Source organism: Pleurodeles waltl, chromosome 6, assembly GCF_031143425.1.
Source record: "Pleurodeles waltl isolate 20211129_DDA chromosome 6, aPleWal1.hap1.20221129, whole genome shotgun sequence".
NCBI lineage: Eukaryota > Metazoa > Chordata > Amphibia > Caudata > Salamandridae > Pleurodeles > Pleurodeles waltl.
The window spans coordinates 1700243121-1700264485 of record NC_090445.1 but is presented as its reverse complement, the minus strand read 5'-3'; the positions used below and the strand labels follow the sequence as shown (position 1 = coordinate 1700264485).

At 46.6% G+C, this 21365-nt stretch overlaps 2 protein-coding genes across 2 annotated transcripts in view; one reads left to right on the top strand and one right to left on the bottom strand.

The window, feature by feature from the left end:
* SURF1 (SURF1 cytochrome c oxidase assembly factor) overlaps positions 1-5929 on the bottom strand; it is a 39274-nt gene extending 33345 nt beyond the window's left edge. Inside the window, exons 1-2 of the mRNA XM_069241803.1 lie at positions 5708-5929; positions 1108-1190 (exon numbers count right to left, since the gene is read on the bottom strand). Of these exons, the coding sequence (XP_069097904.1) occupies positions 1108-1179 (72 nt within the window). The 5' untranslated portion in view covers positions 1180-1190; positions 5708-5929. The remainder of the gene's footprint in view (positions 1-1107; positions 1191-5707) is intronic.
* A 43-nt stretch (positions 5930-5972) lies between these two features.
* Positions 5973-21365, top strand: part of SURF2 (surfeit 2) — a 32113-nt gene continuing 16720 nt past the window's right edge. The window contains exon 1 of the mRNA XM_069241802.1: positions 5973-6166. Coding sequence (XP_069097903.1) covers positions 6092-6166 — 75 coding nt within the window. The 5' untranslated portion in view covers positions 5973-6091. The remainder of the gene's footprint in view (positions 6167-21365) is intronic.

Here is a 21365-nt window from a genome sequence, read left to right as displayed (position 1 = left end):
ACATTCAAGTAGATCTTATGCTTCTGTGAGTAAATTAAAATAAATAATTCCACTCTGGATTACCCACCCCAAAATATGCCCCCAAACCCAGCTGAAGCATGTACACTTCTCCTGCGGGCATTGTCAACTCTGAGCCTTGAATCACAAAGGACTCAGGTGTCTGCGCTGCAGATAAATGATTAGTGTATCTCGGAGAACACTTCCTGATCCTGCCCGAATGTTGATCGGATGGCCACCTGGGAGCTATTCAAATCTTTAAAGTTCGGATTACACTACATTTTGCCCTTTTTTCCTGTGCACTATTTTTGCAACAAGAAAAAAAAATGTCTCTATGAAAAAAGCCTTCCCCAAAATACCTGTAAAACATGAGGGTAGTTCCTTTACCATCCAGGAAAAAAAACATTCTCCTGTTTGCAGGAACACTCTTCTGTGTCTGTATAGGCAGGGAAGGGCCATGCAACAGCTTAGTGAATACCCCAAAAGCCCACCTTCGAGAGTGGTGGCGTTGATCTGTGTGTTGTTTTGATTTGGCATGACCACTTCCACAAAACACCCTACACTGTTCTTCATCCACCTTATCTTCGACTTATTCATGTTCATATAACCCATGCAGGCTGACTTCACATGAGCACAGGTTTCTTCACATTATTTTTTTTAAATCAGGATTTGCTTCCTGTCTTTTCACCTGTAGCGCCACCTACAGGGAATTAAACATTCTGCATTAAGGCCCCTCTTAAAAATACTTTGTGCAGGGAACATATTCCTGAACAGGTGCAATCTGAGAACTGATTTAAAACTAACAGAACAGGAAACATCGTCTAGCTCTCCCGCCAAAATCAAACATGTTACTTATTTGAAAAGATCCACAGGTGGAGTGTATTAAAGACGACCTCACATCCATAGGCCTTCTAGAACAATAAAAGTGGACCCTGGATTAAAATAAGCTAACAGTGTTTCAGATGGGCGAGGGAAGACAGAAAACATCCTTGAGAACTGTCTCACTAGAGAAGAAAAAACAAAAGTGTATTTAATCTGTCTACATGCAGCTAATTCTGTAAAGATAGGTATTATGACCAGGCACATACGACTAAAGCACTTGCAACTTACCATGTGTCTGACATTCTGCAGTAAGAATCTCTTCACTCCCCCATTCACCAAGAGCAGCTTTAACGCAGACATGGCGAATGAAGCTGTAAGAAACAACGAAGAGAAACTGATCAGCGTATAAGGCAAGAACATTTTACATACAAGTACACTAAGGCTTCCCAAAGTACGGATAAAGCTAACATCATATAAACTCAGACCTAGAGGAGGACACCAGCTTACCCATACTCTAATGTACCAACCTTGGAAAGCGAGAAGACCCCCTTCTTTAATTAGCACCTAACTGACACCATCAATCTAACAACAAAACTCCCATCCTCAAATTCCTCGGTTATCTGAACCATCTCGAATCTGCATCTGTTCTATTGGTTTCTTGTTGATACAGCATTCTGTAGCTTCCCCTGTAGGATTGTGCTACATAAATATAATAGCATTACCTTAAATATATAATTAAAGTCATCCTGTAATTGTTGTGGAGAGGTGTGCTATTGATATATCACCCTTCCCCATAAAAGAGATTATCATGTTTTAGTCTCAAACTAAAGACAATAAAAACACACAGGACCGTAGCCTTGCTTTCAGAGAATCAGCTGCGAGCTAACTGACAGTTCACACTACAAAGGGGATAGGGAAAGGGCTTTTTCTTTAACAGCCACTGCATAAAACTGTCAAGACTATCACTGTGTGTGTGACCCGCCTCGTGCGCCCAAGAATCCTCTATTGTCATGATTATCATTGTGGTCTGAGGCCGCGAGTCAGGCAGCTTCTTAGAAACAAACTACACATGGAGGTATTAGGGGGCGTAGGAGTCATACATCAGCATCAGATTCGGAAGTAAAACAGCTGGACTACAGAAGGCTCCCCTTCAGTCTCCCTTAAGTACTGTTTTTCCTCAGTACTGTGAGCTGAGTGCCAAGGCTTCTCTTACGAGACTGGACGATCAGTACAAAAAGCGCGTGCAAATTAATCTCAAGTAAAATTAGACCTCAATTGGGGCAAAATTCAGCAAAAGCAATCAAAAGGCCTATATTTTTTTAAAAAACCTGCAAGAGTAATAGCGTCTCAAAGCTCTAGCACTTGTAGGAAAAGCTTCAAAACACTCAGTTCTGGGGTTCTCAGGTCGAACCCGGAGCAATCAATGCTTTAAATACCTAAAAATCCTTCCCACACAGAACTAAAAAAACATCAAGGACAGCAGTGACGCAAAGGGAAAACCCTGGTAAACAACATCTCTTCTTTGATGCACCTGAAGCACCTTCAAAAGTGCGGATTGTGATGGACCAGTTATTGTTACTTCTGGAACTGATGCTGTCGCTGGGGCTCCCTGGGATGCTGTCAACTGACTCCAATTGACTGATCCCAAGAAGATGACTGTGGATGTTTCCTGGGTGAATGCACTTGAAAACAGAGGTTTTCTATGGGAGTGTTCTACTCATTCTTTCTACAATGAAGAAGTGTCACTATTTCTTCTACGAAATGAATGTCTTTCCTATATTGGTAGAAACGAGCTTGCCTTTGACTGTTGGTGTCACCTCTCCAAGGAAATTAAAATATTGCTACCTCGACAATACAATAATTAGTACAGGCAGCACATGCCACACTCAGCTCCCATCTGGCACCATGGAAAATTGCAGGATCTCCACTTCATGGCTTCTCTCGCCTGACAGAAGCTGCTGTTGCAAGCTTCCATCTCGAGATTACCTTAAAGTCTTTAGTGCAACTGAGCTAGAGTCCTTCTCATACACAATGCTTCATATTGTTCACTTTGAGGTCCTTCTTGTGAATGTATAGAACTAAATCTCAGAGAGCCGCATATGTATAAGAGTGGGGACCACAACGATCTGCTCATCCCTGGCCTCCTAAAAGGACACCACAAACTGCTTAGGGTCTCCTGGTGGGCTACACGTTTGCCATCCTAATAAGAATCCATTCCATGTTATATTCATTAATTTCCCTAAGCCAGCAGTTCACATTAGACACAGCTTGTGGCACCATCATATACACAACATTGCTCGAACCCATGAAGTTAGTTAAGCAACAGCTAGCTCACCAGCACATCCACACCACGATATATTCATACTCAGCAATACACCAACGATACACATTATACACAACCCGACTCCAAAATGCTCACAAAAGGCTCCGAGTCGTACTACTAAGTGGTTGCCTCTAGAACACCTATAACAAGTTATATTCATGCCTCATCCTACACCAACAGTTCCTATTAGACACAACTCTAAAAATAGTATGTGTGCACAACATGGCTCCACGCCACATAGTTGGATAAGCACAGTCCCTCCAATAGCATATCTATAGAAAATTGTATTCATTCTCCTAGCACCACCATGCACACAGCACCCACAATTAAGACCATTCTTCTCAGACACATGAGGAATGCAACATCCATTCCCAAATTTAGAACGCATCTAAAGAATGCGCTGTTTGAGAAACAATTTACTCATCAGTTGCTTTCCTGTCCTCTCTCATCTTCATTGTGTCACCCTTTGATAGGCTACCTCATTATATTGACTTCTCATTTCTCTAGCCCATTACATTCATCAAAACTTTAAAACCTCATAAACAACTTTCACGTTATTCCTCACACCTTTGCTCCCAGACTTACTGTTGATGCTAAGTCTATTCTTGCTTCCCCACCTGATATATCGAGCTGAACACATCAGTTGCTACATATGGAAAATATATATCCAGTGCCTAACTTGTTCTGGTCAGATACCACGAGCCGCCACCATTAAATGTTGGGGTGTCAAATGCCAAGGCTTTGCTAATTCAAATCCTCCTCATGCCTCTTTAATCTACTACCAGACATTCTCTGCTCCTTTATCACACTCTTAAAGATTCCTGCTTTCACCCTTTGTGACTTTTATCCATCTCTCTTCCTCCCTCTTTCACCTTTGTGTGTTTTTCCCTTTCTTGCTCTCGGAAAATATCTGATGAGGAAATATTATTGCCAGTTCTCAAACTACCATCAGCCACAGGCTCAAATTAAACACTGTATGTATCGCTCTTGACTTTTGAAATGCCTTTACCTCCTATCCTTTTGTTATTATTTTTACTCAGTTGCTGACATCTTTATGATGGATTAAACCAATAATACTACAAACCTAGTGTTAAATCCCTCTATATTAAAATATCACACTCTTTACTCACACACATACCAAATGGCTGATAATTGTGTTAATTATTTTAGGGCAATTCACAAAAGGTAAATATACAACAGTATATTTAATTGTGTGTGTATTTACTCTTACACCTAAGTGTAACTATCTTATTTTTTGCTATTCACCAATCTAAGTGGAGATTTACCCTTGAAATTAGTTGATGGATTTTATGTTGACCACCTCACTTTAACAGTTCAACTTATGTACTGTTGGTGTGGCTCTTGTAAAGGGTTTGGCATCTCAATGTTATTGTTGCCTAATAGACCACCCAAAGTCTTCAAGAGACCTTCAAACCGAGGGTCTCACCCTTATTTTTCTATCTAAGCATATTTTTTTTGTGGCTCTCCTAAAGTATTACTTTTGACCAATGCATCTAAATTGGAAAAAGACCCGTATATACATGTTTCGTTTCAATGAGTAATTCTGCACATTCGTTCATTAGCTTGGAATATGCCTTTCAAAATTCTAGTCCTTTAAAGACCCTATCTACCACAGTTTGGTAGTGCACTATTGCGGTCGCCATTCCGATTTTGATGTCAATACTTCCCCTGTTACCTTCCCTACTGCGGTCTCTTGCAAACATAACCTGCTTATTGGGCAGGGGTCTTCAAACTGGGGGCCCTCAAATGATCGCAAGGGGGCACCAAGCTCTGACCAAAAGAAGCATTATGCTAATAACAGTGCTTTGTTTTAAGCGGAAAAAATGAGCAGCAGTAAGCCGCTTTGTAATTGGCCATCACTAATATCTTTGGTCACTTATATTTCAGCTGGGAGTATGTGTCAAAATGGAAGAAACTCCAAATAGTCCTCAAAAGCCGCATCCACCATTTCTAATGATCACACTATGGATACATTAACACGTTATTTAAGGCCTGCCTAATATGTTTGGCAATCGTGTATTTACCTGCATTTTTAAAACTGTAACCAAACTTAACTGCAATGCTTAAATAAGTCTAGACATAGTTAAACATTGCCAATTTAAGAGAATAATTGTGAAAAATTCTGAGGGTGGTACGATTACTTTTTTTCCCACTGGGGGCGTGGCATTTAAAGGTTTGAAGACCACAGTGCTTTAAATGGGCCGGTACTCTCCGGTACTGAGTACCGGCACTTTTTTATTTTGAGAGGGAGAGTACCGGCATATCTCAAGAAAAACGTAATACTTTTAATTGGAGAGTATCGGCACTTCTCAGAAACAAGCAGGTACTCTATCACAGAGTACCTGCACTTCTATTTTTCCATTTAAAGCACTGTTCTAGGCGCTTGACTTGCTGTTTTAACTGGGTGCTATTCATGTCGTCTGAGTGCACTTGGGATCACTACTGGTCACGAGCATCACCCCCCTTTTCACACCTACGCCGGCCCTGCCCCCACCCCGTTTATGGTTGTTCCTAACTAATGTACTTAGTCTGTTTCATCTTCACCTCTGTTTCCTGCTTGCACGAGCCCGGCTGCCAGCCTAGTCCTCACTTCCGGGTCACGGGGCAATTCGGCCACAGAGAGCAGGATAATGACAGCCCAGGCAAGGAGCCATCTTGGAACGGTATATCTGGGTCCCAAGGTGCCGCTCACACCGCCTCCGCCGAGACTTCCTTCCTCGAAGATCTGTCCTCTTTCTATTTCAACCACTTGCTGCGGAAGGCCTCTTTGTTGTGTTTATGTGGCTTGCTCGTCCGTTCTCTGTGTCAATGAAGTGTCAAGGCAAGAGTTCCACTTCCGGGTCAGGCCCGGTTTCCCCTGTGGCCCCACATGTAGGGAGATTAAGTGTCAGTGGTGGTCGCTGGTTCCTCCGGTGCTTCCGCCAGAGAATGAACGAGCTCCCCGAAGAGATCCGGAGCTTCCTTCTGCAGCATCCCACCCTGGGGCTGGTGGAGGGCAACAAGGTAAGGGGGAGTGTGTCGTGAGTGACAGCCGGCTGCTGCCCCCGGGACAGCGCTAGAGCTACTTCGCAGCGCTAGAACTGCCGGCCAGCGCCGGCCCCGCCTCTCTCCTCCGAGGGTTTACAATGTAACAGGGTGATGTCCTGTGGGCACCGCTGTGTGCGCGCCCCTCAGAGCTGCCGCCAAGGTAAAGCTATCTGTGGGTGTAGACCACCCGAAACTCTGCTTCTGCCCCCCAGACCCTTACAGAGGGAAACTGTATGAGCTGATCCTTCTCGGGGAGTGCAACCAGGGTCTGGAAGTGTTTACACCGAGCCTTAGGCCCCACTAACCCAGAGACAGTCTTTGAATCAAAAATTTTCTAGCTTTCGCGTCAAGAATTTTCAATTCTATTAAGGACACGGAGGCGAGGATTATGCTTCTCTCTCAATGCTTTATTTTTCCAGCAGCCAATCACAAGAGAGTAATTAAAACAAAACATATCCCAACATTCAAGGGAAGACGTCATAACCATAGAGATCAGTACTGTATATAAACTACCGAGGATAAAGCACTTCCTCTTTCTTTGCGGATGCTGAACAAAATTCAACAAAACAGTCAATAACCGGATCCAAATGAAATCCAAGAACCACGTAGAAAAAAGGGACCAGGAATCCAACGGAAAACAGGCCGAGACTCCCACGAATGTCCAGATCCTCATTGTTTCTGTTCAAAACCTAGAGGACACAAACAAAACTAGTCATAGACCACGGAAAAAAGATCATAAACTCTTATACAAAGGGAGGGCATACAATCAAATCACAGTGAAAGTAAAACATAAAAAAATACTTAACTCTTAAATATGTTAATCTCTGTAATCCGGGTGGGATAATCCTCGCCTCCGTGTCCTTAATAGAATTGAAAATTCTTGACGCGAAAGCTAGAAATTTTTTGATTCTATGTCAGGACCGGAGGCTTCGTATTATGCTAGTTCAAAGCTGACTAACCACAATTGACGCGATATCCACAATGGGTTTATAATAGAAAGTCTTAAAAGTAGACTCAGCGGACCAGTCTGCCGCTCTCATAATGTCTTCTAGTCTGGTTCCAAGAGAAAAAGCCTTCGAAGCCATAGCTCCACGGACCGAATGGGCTCCAAAAACGGAGACGTCAATGCCCGCTTCAGACAAAATCCACCTAATCCATCTCGCTAGAGTAGCAGAGGAAACGGGATTAAAAGGTTTATAAAGAGCAATCAAAAGTTGACCCCCGGGGTCTCTCCGGAATCCCTCTGTAGACGCTTCATAAGCCTTAAGGCACTGAACTAAACAAAGTTTAGTATTATGAGGAAAAGAGGGATAGGAGATCGAAGAAGTACCTGTCTTAGTACGACGGGAAATCGAAAAGGAAACTCCAGAAGGAGTAAAACTCCTTCCCGATAGATCCAGAGCTTTAATGTCAGATACTCTTTTACATGAAACAAGACATAGAAGTAAAGTAAGTTTGGCCGACAATTGTTTACGAGATAAGAATTCATTGTCAGGCCAAGAAGAAATAAAAGACAGGACCGCGTTAACATCCCAAAAGAGGAGTAACGCGGGAGGGGAGGATTAGTAAGCCGGATACCTCTCATCAGTTTACAAACCACAAAGTGTTCTCCTATAGGTTTACCTGACACTGGAACATGGCCCGCCGATATGGCAGATCGATAATTGTTAATAGATCTGTACGCGAGGCCTGCAGCTGCCAAAGAGGCCAGAAAGTTGACTACTAGATTGACATCTGCTTTAATGGGATCGGAATCCCGTTCCGAACACCAAGTAACCCAACGCTTCCATGCAGAGGCATATCGTTTGTGTGTACCAGAGGACCATGCCTGGAGGATAAGCTTTGAAGCTTGTTCTGAAATACCTGGCAAAAGCCATTGTCTCCGGAAAGTTTCCATGCCACTAGTTGTAGCTGGCCTGACAACATCAGAGGATGAGGATTCCCCAGAGGGTCCAGCAACAGGTTGAGCTGGTGCGGAATCAAAAGCGGAAAGTCGCACAACAGCTCGAGAGCTAGAGGAAACCATGCCTGAGCTCTCCAAAGGGGGGTCACCAGAGCAATCCCTACACGCTGGCGTCGAACCTGGGATAGAACTCGAGGAATCATGTTGAAAGGAGGAAACGCATATCCCAGATGGAGAGACCAGTCCTGAAGGAAGGCATCCGTGGCTGTCGCCTCCGGATCCGGCCTCCAACTGAAGAACAACGGAAGTTGTCGGTTCAGGCGTGAGGCAAAGAGGTCGATGGAAAAGGGACCCCACAACTGGTGGAGGTGACAAAACACCTGAGGAAGGAGCCTCCAGTCGCTGCCATCCCGCAGAAACCTGGAGTTCCAATCCGCCACTGTGTTGTCCACTCCTGGGAGATGTTCCGCAATCACTGAAATGCGGTGCTGAAGACAGAACTGCCAAAACTCTTTGGCAATCTGAGCAAGAATCGGAGATCTCGTACCACCCAGTTTGTTCACATATCTGACCGCAGATATGTTGTCCATCCTCAAAAGGATGCAACAGTCTGATTTCAGGGGAGACAGACTCCGAATTGCAAAAGAACCGGCCAGAAGTTCCAGACAATTGATGTGGAGGCGGAGTTCCTCCTGGGACCAACGACCGCCCGTGGACAGAGCACCGCAGCGTGCTCCCAGCCCCACCTGCTGGCGTCCGCCTCTAGTATCACATCTGGCGAAGAGCCGAATATCGCCCGACCATTCCAAGCGTCCATGTGGTCCAGCCACCATTGGATCTCCGATCGGGCTTCCTCCGACAGAGGAATCTTGTCTGAGTACGATAGGCCCTTCTGAAGGTGGGAAATTTTGAGACGTTGAAGGGCCCGGTAATGAAGAGGGCCCGGGAAGATGGCCTGAATCGAGGATGACAAAAGACCTACCATCCGGGCTAAGCTCCTCAAAGACACATACTGTTTCGACAACAGAAGACGCAACTCCTTCTTGATGTTGCAGATCTTCTGGGCCGGAAGGATCAGAAGGGAACGAATAGAGTCTATTTGGAACCCCAAGAATTCCATCTGCTGGGATGGGACAAGGCAAGATTTGGGCTGATTGATGAGAAATCCCAGACTCTGAAGAAGATTGATTGCCCAGGACAAGTGTTCCCGGAGAATCAACAGGTCTTGAGCCATAATGATCAAATTGTCGAGATAGACGATCAGGCGAACTCCTTTGGCCCGTAGGGATTCGACTACTGGGCGCATCATCTTGGTAAAGCACCAAGGTGCGGAGGAAAGCCCAAAGGGGAGAACCTGAAACTCGAAACATTGGTTCATCCAGAAGAACTGGAGAAAGCGTCGATGAGGAGGAAAGATTGGTATGCTTAGATAAGCGTCTTTTAAATCTAAACGAACCATCCAATCTGATTCCTGAAGAACATCTCTCAGGAGGTGGATTCCCTCCATCTTGAAATGCCTGTAAACTATCCAGGCGTTGAAATCTTTGAGGTTTAGAACTAATCTTGAACCGCCGCCCTTCTTTTCCACCAGAAAAATGGGGCTGATGAACCCTCGAGGATGAGGGTCTGCCCGACAAATAGCTCCTTTTTTGAGAAGAGCAAGAATTTCCGAATTCATGATTTCTTGGTCGGGACGGGAAAAACGGTGAAGGGGAGGGATAAAACGTTGCACAGGGGAGCGATAGAACTCCAGTTTGAAACCTCGAGCGGTTTCCAACACCCAAGGGTCCTTGGTTATTCTCTGCCATTCCCCAAGACATGTTTGGACCCTGCCCCCCAGCAGTACCTCCGAAAAAGGAATAAGTCTCACCTGCAGAGGAGGCATCCTGGGAGTTTCCTTGCTGACCCTTGTAGGCGTTTCTACGGAAACGAGATCTCCCTGCGCGGGGGCGTGTGGGGTAAAAGGTGTTGTCTGCCTGCTGATCCCTGTAGAAACCCCTGCCACGGGAGAACGAGTCTCTTCTGGGGCCTTGATAGAAGGAACGGCCTGACGAGCGGCCCGACCGCGTCCGGCCCTACGAAAAAGAGTCTCCCTGAATACCTTCTTAAGGGAAAGCTGCGCCTTATCCATGGAGCTAAATGTAGCCGCAAATCTGGATAAATCCTTGAGGAAGGGAGCTCCAAAAAGGAGGCCTTGTGCGGCTTGCCCCGCTTCCGAAGAAGCTAGTTCGTTGAGTTGGGGATCGACACGCATCAGAATAGAACGGCGTAGTTCAGATGAAATCGCAACATTGGCATTCCCCAAAAGGCAGATGGAGCGTTGTGCCCAACCCATGAGAATGTCAGGATCAATAGGGGCATTCGATTCTTTAGAGACATAAGCCAACTCCAGGATTTTTGCTAGTGGGCCGGTGAGGTCTAGAAGTTTATCCTGGCATGATCTCCATGCCCGATCCAAGCCCTTCTTAGGGTCTTTAGCCCACTTCTTTAGGAAAGTCACCATAGTGGGGTCTACATCTGGGGTATCGGTGACTTTGCCTTCCAGCTCTGGTCTGGGGCATTCTGCCTTTAATCTCGCTCGAACTTCCTTATCGAAGCCGGCTCTAACATGCTCCTGCATGTACAACGCTACTTCTGGAGGGGGAGTCCAGCTGGAGGAACGAGGATGAACAATGTCCTCAGGTTTAAAATTAAGAAGACGAGGGGTCTTGGGGGGCCTGATGTTTGGACTTAGAACGCTTCTTGCGCTTAGTAGGTGCTGAATGGACACTATGCGTAGAATCGGAGTCAGAATCTGATGAGGCATTTGGCGAAATATTAGAAGAGGAGTCTGAATCCTGGACCTCTTGCAAATTGAGTGAGCTATAACCATGCTCTGAATGAATAGTGGCGGCCAGCTTGTCAAACAGCTCTGAATGTGCCCATTTCTGCTTTTTTGACTTGCCCTTGGAGGTGGAAGGGAGATTTTCAGGGGCGTCTTTATGGGCATCTTGGGTCGGTGGGATGGAGGGAACCCAACCTTTCTGGCGCGCAAAATTTTCAAAATGGTGAGTCAGGGGACCCAAAGCCTTGGCCAAGGCTTTGTTAACAGATAGCTGAACGCTATTTTCCAGGGCACCCACAAGGGACTCTTCTAAAGAAGGGGCGTCTTCGCCATAATAATCTTCCTCGTCATAGGCGAAGGATTGCGCCATGTTCAGGGCAGTATGGGTAACTGCAGTCAGAGTAGTCAAGGACTACAATCAGGGGGAGTGCGGAACCCCAGCAGGCTATAAGGCACCAAAATATAATTGAGCGTGGAGGGAGCAGCCTGCTGCACTCTAGGCAAAGCCTATGCAAAATTGTTTCAACCCTGGGCCGACCAGATGGCCCCAGGGCGTCAGGGAGTATCACCAAGCCTGGAATCAGAGCAAGGTGGGAGTTACCGGCCAGGTGGAGAGCGCTAGCGTTGTTCAGAATGGGCCAAAACGGAAAAGAACTCTGCCCGCGATCACCGCGCCGAATTGCTGTCAGGCTCCGAATTTCTGAATGAGCCGATCGGCAATTCAAAGCGGAATGAACGCGCGCCAAAGCGTGCGTGCGTGTGCGCGATGAAAATGCTGCCGGTACTCCTGATCGGAATTCCGATCCTCGCCAGGGGGGGAACCCCTCTAGCGAAACTCCCGCTCCACAGTGCCACAACACTATGAACACGCGCAAACTACAATTGCCATAAATGCGATCAAAATTGAAAACACTTAACTGGCTGCGGCAGCAGCAAAGAAAGAGGAAGTGCTTTATCCTCGGTAGTTTATATACAGTACTGATCTCTATGGTTATGACGTCTTCCCTTGAATGTTGGGATATGTTTTGTTTTAATTACTCTCTTGTGATTGGCTGCTGGAAAAATAAAGCATTGAGAGAGAAGCATAATACGAAGCCTCCGGTCCTGACATAGAATCTGAACTGGCAGCCTTCCAGTTCAAACATTATTTAAGTTAATTTCTCCTCGTACTTAAACAGGTGGACTTAAATACCTCTGTTTTTTTATCTCTACCTCGATGTTGTGCATTACATTCCTGAACCTGGCTACACGTTGTTACTTATTATTTATGACTTTTGTTATTTGTTTGTTATATAATATATTTCCTGTGTAAAGGACCATAACACCTTATTGTAATGGTTGCTGTATATCGAACCGAATAAATGAGGGTTGTCTTCACGCTTGGCCTGCACCCATCAAGAGACCCTGCAGAATATAATTAAGCTGGACGTACTTACCCAGACTCTTCAAACATATAGACATAGTTTTTATAATGCAAGGAGATAATATACTACAGAACAGAGTCAGTCTTGTCGCTTATAAAGTTCCAAGGAAAAAGCAGTTCTGGTTGTTATAGGGTTAACAGCAGTTAAAGAAAATAAAGCTTGTTCATGCCGTATGGGGATTTTTAGGTCAAGTGTTCCAGATAGAGCAAACTGCTTGGTTGCAAAAAAACATTAATGTGAACTTCCCAAGACTTTGCAGGCTATTGCTGACCATTGGTTGGTCCCCTGTCACTCTCATATGCTTTGTTATTAATTGATGTCTTTCCTTTTCCGTTTTGCGTTTTTGCCTCCTCTGGAGAATAGACTCTTTATCGTCTCTCTGATTAACTGGCTTTTGCATTCCACAGTTCACATTTAGGTAACTACTTTTTTCTATACATTCATCACTCCATGTGAGTGCTTGTATTTTCTAGCTCTCTCCCCATGTGCTGCTTTCCACTCTCCTCAAATTCCTGACACCCCCTCACCCCCCCAAAAACACTGTGCTGTTCCCAACACCTCCCAGCTTGTCTGTAAAAGCATAGCAACAGGATTATTTTTGCTGTGGTATGGCTGAAGAACAGACTTTAACCCCTTCGCTGCCATGCCTTTTCCCCCCTCCTGTGTATAGGAATGTACCCTCTTTTTGACAATATTAGCCCCACTTTTTGCCTGCTGTCAGTGTATTTTGACTGTTTTCACTGGGATCCTGCTAACCAGGAGCCCAGTGATTGTGCTCTCTCCCTCTAAATTTGGTTGCTTAGGACTTTGACCACCCCACAATTGGCATACTGGTGCCCACATATAAGTCCTAGTATATGGTACTTGGGTATCCAGAGCATTGGGGCACCAGGGGTTCCCCATGGGCTGCAGCATGTATTATGCCACCCATGGGAGCCCATGCAAAATGTGTCTACAGGTCTGCCATTGCAGCTTGCATGAAAAGGTGCATGCGCCCTTTCACTACAGGTCACTGCACCAGGTCACTATGTCACACCTATGGTAGGCCCCACTGCCCCTACAAACTCCAGCTCCATTATACTGGACTTCGTAAGTGCAGAAAAGCCATTTTACAACTGTGTAGCTACATAATGGTAACTCAGAACCTTGGCATGTTTGTTATCAAACATGTCGGAATTATACCTCAATACTGTTGCCATTATTGGTTGTATGATTCCATGCACTCTGGGGACTCCTTAGCGGACACCCAGTATTGCTCCTAGCAGTCTACTGAGGTTTTCCGAGCAGTCTGTGCTGCTGCCACACCACAGACATGTTTCTGCCCTCCTACTACTAAACCAGCTCAGACAGAGGAAGGTAGAACAAAGGATTTCCTGTGGAGACAGATGTAACACCTTCTCCCTTGGAAATAAGGTGTTACATAGCTTGGGAGGGGTAGTCTCCCCAAGCCACCGGTATGCTTTGAATGGCACATTTAGCACCCTCCTCGCTTTAACTGGTTTGCACCAGTCCAGGGACCCCAGGTCCCTGCTCTGGCACTAAACTGAACAATGGAACGGGGAGAGATCACTCCCCTGCCCATCTCCACTTGAGGGGTGGTGCCCAGAGCTTCTCCAGGTGGCCACTTGATTCTACCATCTTGAATCCAAGGTGAGAAGAGGCCCCTGGGAGCATCTGAGTGGCCAGATCAGGCAGGTGACGTCACAGCCCGTCCTGATAGGTGGTCAACCTGCTAGGTGACCAATCCCCCTTCCTGGGCTATTTAGGGTCTCCCTCTTGGGTGGTTCCTCAGATTCAACGTGCAGGATTCCAGCATGACTCCTCTGCATCGTTTACATCATCTTCTGGCCATGAGGACTGCAACTGGACCCTCCAGGAACCGACAATCTACAACTCCAGCGACGACTCCTCTTTGCAACATTGTTTCTCCGGCTCCATCCAGCAACTGCAGCATTTCCTTGGCTGTGCATCTTCTGAGGGTGACGAGTCTTCAGCCTACACAAGAAGTGAGAAGGAATCTCCCTTGGAGTGAAGGAGTCACTCCCCAGCATCCGCAGGCACCAACTACAACAAAGGCCTGCTACGTGGATCCTCTCTCCTCCAGAACACCATGGATCCTGCATGACAGGTGGTTGTCCGGAGTGGGCCTCTTGGTCCTCTCTGCCAGCTGCCCAATATGGGAGACGGTAAGCCCTTGCCTCTCCTTGCAGGACAGTACCCCTGTGCACCGCCACTCTTGCAGCTCCCAAGGCTTGTTTGTTCCTCCTTCAAGGGATCTTCAGGATCCATGTAGGCCCGGTCCCAAGGGCACCTCCCTGCAAAGCACAGTCTCCTGCAGCAACGTGGGACTCCTCTTCAGGTGTGCTGAGTGGGCCTCACTGCGACTCCTGTGCCTGCTACCAATGGTTGTCTCCTCTTCTTGTGGCTCTCCCAGCTGCTGAGGGTCACCTTGGACTCCCCTCCTTGGTTGGAGTCCCCTGGGCCTTGCCGGTCCTTTTCAGCCTTGCTAAACCTACTTCACAGACTCTTGCTTTTGGCAAGGCTTCTTGGTGGTTTTCTAGCACCACTGACTGACTGCATCACGACCGCTGATATGGGGCATCCCTTGCATCACTTCTGGAACTCCTGTGCTGCACTGCTGACTTTCTTCATCCACTGTCGACCTGGTCCTGCATCCACAGAAGGGTGGATAGTGGCTCTTGCCACAGCCAGACACTCTAACCTGAACTGGACTTGGTTCCCTTCTTTTGCAGGTCTTCTGACAGGATCAACCTTTGGTTTCTTTTAGTCTTGTCTGGGTCTCGCAAAGTCCCTTTCCAAAGTCCTCCTGTTCGTTTTTGTGGAAAACCAGGTACTTACCTCTTCTCTCCTGGTCGTTGGGGGGACACCCTGGTACTTACGTCTTGGGGTTAAAAGTTACTCCAGCTCCCTTCTCCTGCCTCATCATTGGGTGGGAGACTGACTTTCACATTCCACTTACTTAGTATATGGTATGGTTTCACCCTAGGGCCATCACTATTTGCTATTGTTTTTACTATTTGGTATTGCTTCTATGCTAATCACTGACTTATAATGTGTACATAATAGTGTGTTTACTCACCTCCTAGTGGAGTATTGCCTATACAGTATTTTAGTATTTGTGTTACCATAATAAAGTACCTTTATTTTTGTAACACTGTGTGGTTCTTTCATGTGTAAGTGAGGGGCGACTGTAGTGGTATTGCATAAGCTTTGTACGTCTCCTAGATATGTCTTGGCTGCTCACCCACAGCTACTTCTAGAGAGCCCTGGCTTCCTGGACAATGCCTACACTTCACTAAAAGAGAATACTTATACCTGATATAAGGTCATAGCACCATGGGTGCTCAGCACATACCAGGCCAGCTTCCTACACCATTTATTTGGGGTGGGGTTATGGCCACACCCACACCCTCCTTCTTCTTTTTTGTTATTTTTTTTAATTATTATCATTATAATCTTCTCTAGTGTCTAGTGGGCACTCTGCCACCCCCTTTTGGGAGCAGATGGGCCTAACGTAAAGAGGCTGATCTGCCCCCAAGGGGGGCAGAAATGGCTAAAATGAATGCCCCCCAAAAGGTGAGCCTTGCCCATACATAATGTGCCCTCAAGTAAGTTTGGGGTTAAAAAGGAAGTATTTGGAATTATTTGTTAGGGCATGGGGGGATGGCAATTCAAGGTACATTAAGAAGGTACAGTAATAAGAGTAGGAATGGAGGCAACTAGGCAGAAGGCTGTACTTTCCAATCCTACCTCTTTATATGACTGGTGTAAGGAAATGCCTCCTTGGCATGGTTGCCCCCTGACTTTTTGCCTTTGCTGATGCTATGTTTACAATTGAAAGTGTGCTGAGGCCTGCTAACCAGGCCCCAGCACCAGTGTTCTTTCCCTAAACCTGTACTTTTGTATCCACAATTGGCAGACCCTGGCATCCAGGTAAGTCCCTTGTAACTGGTACTTCTAGTACCAAGGGCCCTGATGCCAAGGAAGGTCTCTAAGGGCTGCAGCATGTCTTATGCCACCCTGGAGACCTCTCACTCAGCACAGACACACTGCTTGCCAGCTTGTGTGTGCTAGTGAGGACAAAACGATTAAGTCGACATGGCACTCCCCTCAGGGTGCCATGCCAGCCTCTCACTGCCTATGCAGTATAGGTAAGACACCCCTCTAGCAGGCCTTACAGCCCTAAGGCAGGGTGCACTATACCATAGGTGAGGGTACCAGTGCATGAGCATGGTACCCCTACAGTGTCTAAACAAAACCTTAGACATTGTAAGTGCAGGGTAGCCATAAGAGTATATGGTCTGGGAGTCTGTCAAACACGAACTCCACAGCACCATAATGGCTACACTGAAAACTGGGAAGTTTGGTATCAAACTTCTCAGCACAATAAATGCACACTGATGCCAGTGTACATTTTATTGTAAAATACACCACAGAGGGCACCTTAGAGGTGCCCCCTGAAACTTAACCGACTATCTGTGTAGGCTGACTAGTTTTAGCAGCCTGCCACAAACCGAGACATGTTGCTGGCCCCATGGGGAGAGTGCCTTTGTCACTCTGAGGCCAGTAACAAAGCCTGCACTGGGTGGAGATGCTAACACCTCTCCCAGGCAGGAATTGTCACACCTGGCGGTGAGCCTCAAAGGCTCACCTCCTTTGTGCCAACCCAGCAGGACACTCCAGCTAGTGGAGTTGCCCGCCCCCTCCGGCCAGGCCCCACTTTTGGCGGCAAGGCCGGAGAAAATAATGAGAAAAACAAGGAGGAGTCACTGGCCAGTCAGGACAGCCCCTAAGGTGTCCTGAGCTGAGGTGACTCTGACTTTTAGAAATCCTCCATCTTGCAGATGGAGGATTCCCCCAATAGGGTTAGGATTGTGACCCCCTCCCCTTGGGAGGAGGCACAAAGAGGGTGTACCCACCCTCAGGGCTAGTAGCCATTGGCTACTAACCCCCCAGACCTAAACCCGCCCTTAAATTTAGTATTTAAGGGCTACCCTGAACCCTAGAAAATTAGATTCCTGCAACTACAAGAAGGACTGCCCAGCTGAAAACCCCTGCAGCGGAAGACCAGAAGACGACAACTGCCTTGGCTCCAGAAACTCACCGGCCTGTCTCCTGCCTTCCAAAGATCCTGCTCCAGCGACGCCTTCCAAAGGGACCAGCGACCTCGACATCCTCTGAGGACTGCCCCTGCTTCGAAAAGACAAGAAACTCCCGAGGACAGCGGACCTGCTCCAAGAAAGGCTGCAACTTTGTTTCCAGCAGCCTTGAAAGAACCCTGCAAGCTCCCCGCAAGAAGCGTGAGACTTGCAACACTGCACCCGGCGACCCCGACTCGGCTGGTGGAGATCCAACACCTCAGGAGGGACCCCAGGACTACTCTGATACTGTGAGTACCAAAACCTGTCCCCCCTGAGCCCCCACAGCGCCGCCTGCAGAGGGAATCCCGAGGCTTCCCCTGACCGCGACTCTTTGAATCCAAAGTCCCGACGCCTGGGAGAGACCCTGCACCCGCAGCCCCCAGGACCTGAAGGACCGGACTTTCACTGGAGAAGTGACCCCCAGGAGTCCCTCTCCCTTGCCCAAGTGGAGGTTTCCCCGAGGAATCCCCCCCTTGCCTGCCTGCAGCGCTGAAGAGATCCCGAGATCTCTCATAGACTAACATTGCGAACCCGACGCTTGTTTCTACACTGCACCCGGCCGCCCCGTGCTGCTGAGGGTGAGATTTCTGTGTGGGCTTGTGTCCCCCCCGGTGCCCTACAAAACCCCTCTGGTCTGCCCTCCGAAGACGCGGGTACTTACCTGCAAGCAGACCGGAACCGGGGCACCCCCTTCTCTCCATTCTAGCCTATGTGTTTTGGGCACCACTTTGAACTCTGCACCTGACCGGCCCTGAGCTGCTGGTGTGGTGACTTTGGGGTTGCTCTGAACCCCCAACGGTGGGCTACCTTGGACCAAGAACTGAACCCTGTAAGTGTCGTACTTACCTGGTAAAACTAACAAAAACTTACCTCCCCCAGGAACTGTGAAAATTGCACTAAGTGTCCACTTTTAAAACAGCTATTTGTCAATAACTTGAAAAGTATACATGCAATTTTTATGATTTGAAGTTCCTAAAGTACTTACCTGCAATACCTTTCGAACAAGATATTACATGTTAAATTTGAACCTGTGGTTCTTAAAATAAACTAAGAAAAGATATTTTTCTATACAAAAACCTATTGGCTGGATTTGTCTCTGAGTGTGTGTACCTCATTTATTGTCTATGTGTATGTACAACAAATGCTTAACACTACTCCTTGGATAAGCCTACTGCTCGACCACACTACCACAAAATAGAGCATTAGTATTATCTATTTTTACCACTATTTTACCTCTAAGGGGAACCCTTGGACTCTGTGCATGCTATTCCTTACTTTGAAATAGCACATACAGAGCCAACTTCCTACAACTGGCTACTACTTTTTCAGTAGCACTACCTATCCCCTGATGATTCATGCCTACTATTCTACATGCTACTGCTTTTTCATGAAACCAGAGGGGACCTCAGTAATTCCTCTACTTCCACTGTGGAAAGGAAAAAAATATATAAAAACAAACAATAAATCATGCCCTGTGCAGTCTGGAGTGGAATGAATTCCTGTCCAGCTAAAAAAACAATTCCATGTGCAGTATAACAGGCTGCATGAGACTAACTGCCCTCTTAATTCCCAGTCAACTCCCCCCTCCCTCCCCCTCCCAACACACACACACATCCTGCTAGTGAGAGGCCCTGAGACTGGGGCTGAGTGGTTTGCACCAAAAGCTTATATGTGACCCCAGTGACTTGTGTGAATCTGCAGAGGAGGGTGCAAAATAAGAAGTGAGTAGATGGGCAGGCAGTGCAGAGATGGGATTGGAGCAGCATAATGGGGGAGGATGATGAGCGGTAGATGAGGCAGAAGATGGGTTGAGTGTGGGGAATGGGGGTAGGAGGATGCAGTTAGGCTGAGAGCAGGTGGGGAATAGGCAGAGGATAATCATAATGGAGGAGACTGGGCGGTGGGGGAGGGGTATGGAGGTAGGAGCTGATGATGGGCAAAGGAGGGTGAGTGTGTGTTTATGGTGTGCTGTTGGACAATTGGTGCTTTGGGGGGGGGGGGGAGGGGGTTAGGCATTACCCTCTTATTGCTGTCCTCCTCGTCCCAGTCCTTACTTTTGAGGTGACTGCCTCAGACAGAGGTTTTTCCACTCCAGGTATCTCTGATCCCTCAGCTTAATGCCCCCCCCCCCCCCCCCCCCCAGCCTTGCTGTACTCTATTCTCTACCCTCCCAGGCGAGAGGTAAGCTGCGCCAAACTTAGAGTAGCCTAACTGCTTATATATATATATATATATATATATATATATATATATATATATATATATATATATATAATTACTATTTTTTTTTTTTAATTGACATTTTTACCTGGTCTCTGTCACGGGCGCAAAGATGTTGATGCACAATTTTTCAGCATGCTCCCCATTCATGTTTTGTGCTTATACTGGGAGCTTCTCACACGATAGAATTCAGGCAGATGAAGAGCTGTGTTGAGCGGTGTCGGAAACCGATGGCAGCTGCTGTATGTGCACACAGCTTTGAGAGGCAGCACTGCCTTGTGGGACAGCAAGAACGTGCAAGAGTGGGATTTCATTGGTCAGCTACACTATAAAAGCAGGAAGAACCCTGCTTTAGTATGTTCAACTGTGCTGATTAATATGGAGGGCAGAAAAGCAACTCACAAACAGCATTGCAATGTGCACACTATACTTGAAGAAGAGCCACTCCAAAATTCTCTTCAGAATTGCAAGCTCTAATTAAGGAGGCTGTGGATTCTGCATTGGTGGAGTCCTCATAAAAAAAATTAAAAAAAATTGAAATTTGACTTTGATTAGGATGCTGAACCTAAACCTAGGGCAAATGTATTTAGGGTTAACAATTGAGACACCTACTTAAGCACATTAGAGAGGTCTTGGGCTTTGAGGAGAAACCCTAACAGGAAGACTGGTTTTATTCTCAAATTAGCTCTGTGGGTTGTGATGACCTGCAGCTGCATGAAGTAATAAAGTCAATCCTGTGCAAGGAATAGAAGGATCCAGACGAGTAAGCAATTCCTTGCTTTATTAATAAGCGTTTTGTACTTAAGGATTTTGATGGACTCTTTCCCTAAGTCTAGCGTCTGAGAAATCTACTTTGTCTGATGTTGTGGTCTCCCTTAAGAGATGCTATGCTTCAACAAATTTGTCCTTAAGGGCAAGGTATCTGTGTGGCCTACATATCGTAGGCTCTATGCAAAAGACTATCAGACCCTATATGATGCCCCTCAGAATGATGATCATGCTCCCAGCTCTCTACAATATGGAGTTGCTAGCTGAATTTCTTTTGGACATTACTTTTTAATAGTTTATGGGCAGCCTCATCTTCAGCAGGTGCTTCATTGACTGGCCGTAGGCTGTTGAGGATGAAGTTGGACTTTAGCCAGCAGTCTTTCATTATGACACTTCCATTCACTGGTCAGAAGCTGTTCGGGCCGAAACTAGTGCAGAAAGCAGCTGAAGAGAAAAATATATTGAAGCCCTTTCAGCTCTCGGTTGGGTGTAAATCTTTCTTCACAAAAACAATATGGCTTAACTTGTGCCTGACAAATGTCCCTTTCGGAGCTGGGCCTGTGGTCATTTGGGGGGGGGGGGGGGGGGTTGGGGGTGGGTTTGTGGGGTTGTGAGGGGTATCGGGGGCGTTTGCCAGTTAAAAAAAAAAAAAAAAAAAAAAAAAGACCAAACTTTCCGACTGGTCAAGAACAGCCCAACAAATGACTGTCAAAAGGCTGGGGCTCGCTTGAGTCTTTACTCCTGTCATGGGCAGATGGGTCCTGCAGGTCATTTAACGTGGGTATTGGATTCCTTTTCGAGGTCCTCCTCCCAGGGGGTGATTCCTTTCTACCAAATACCAAACGACAAGCTAAAACTGTAGGTCATGCTTAAA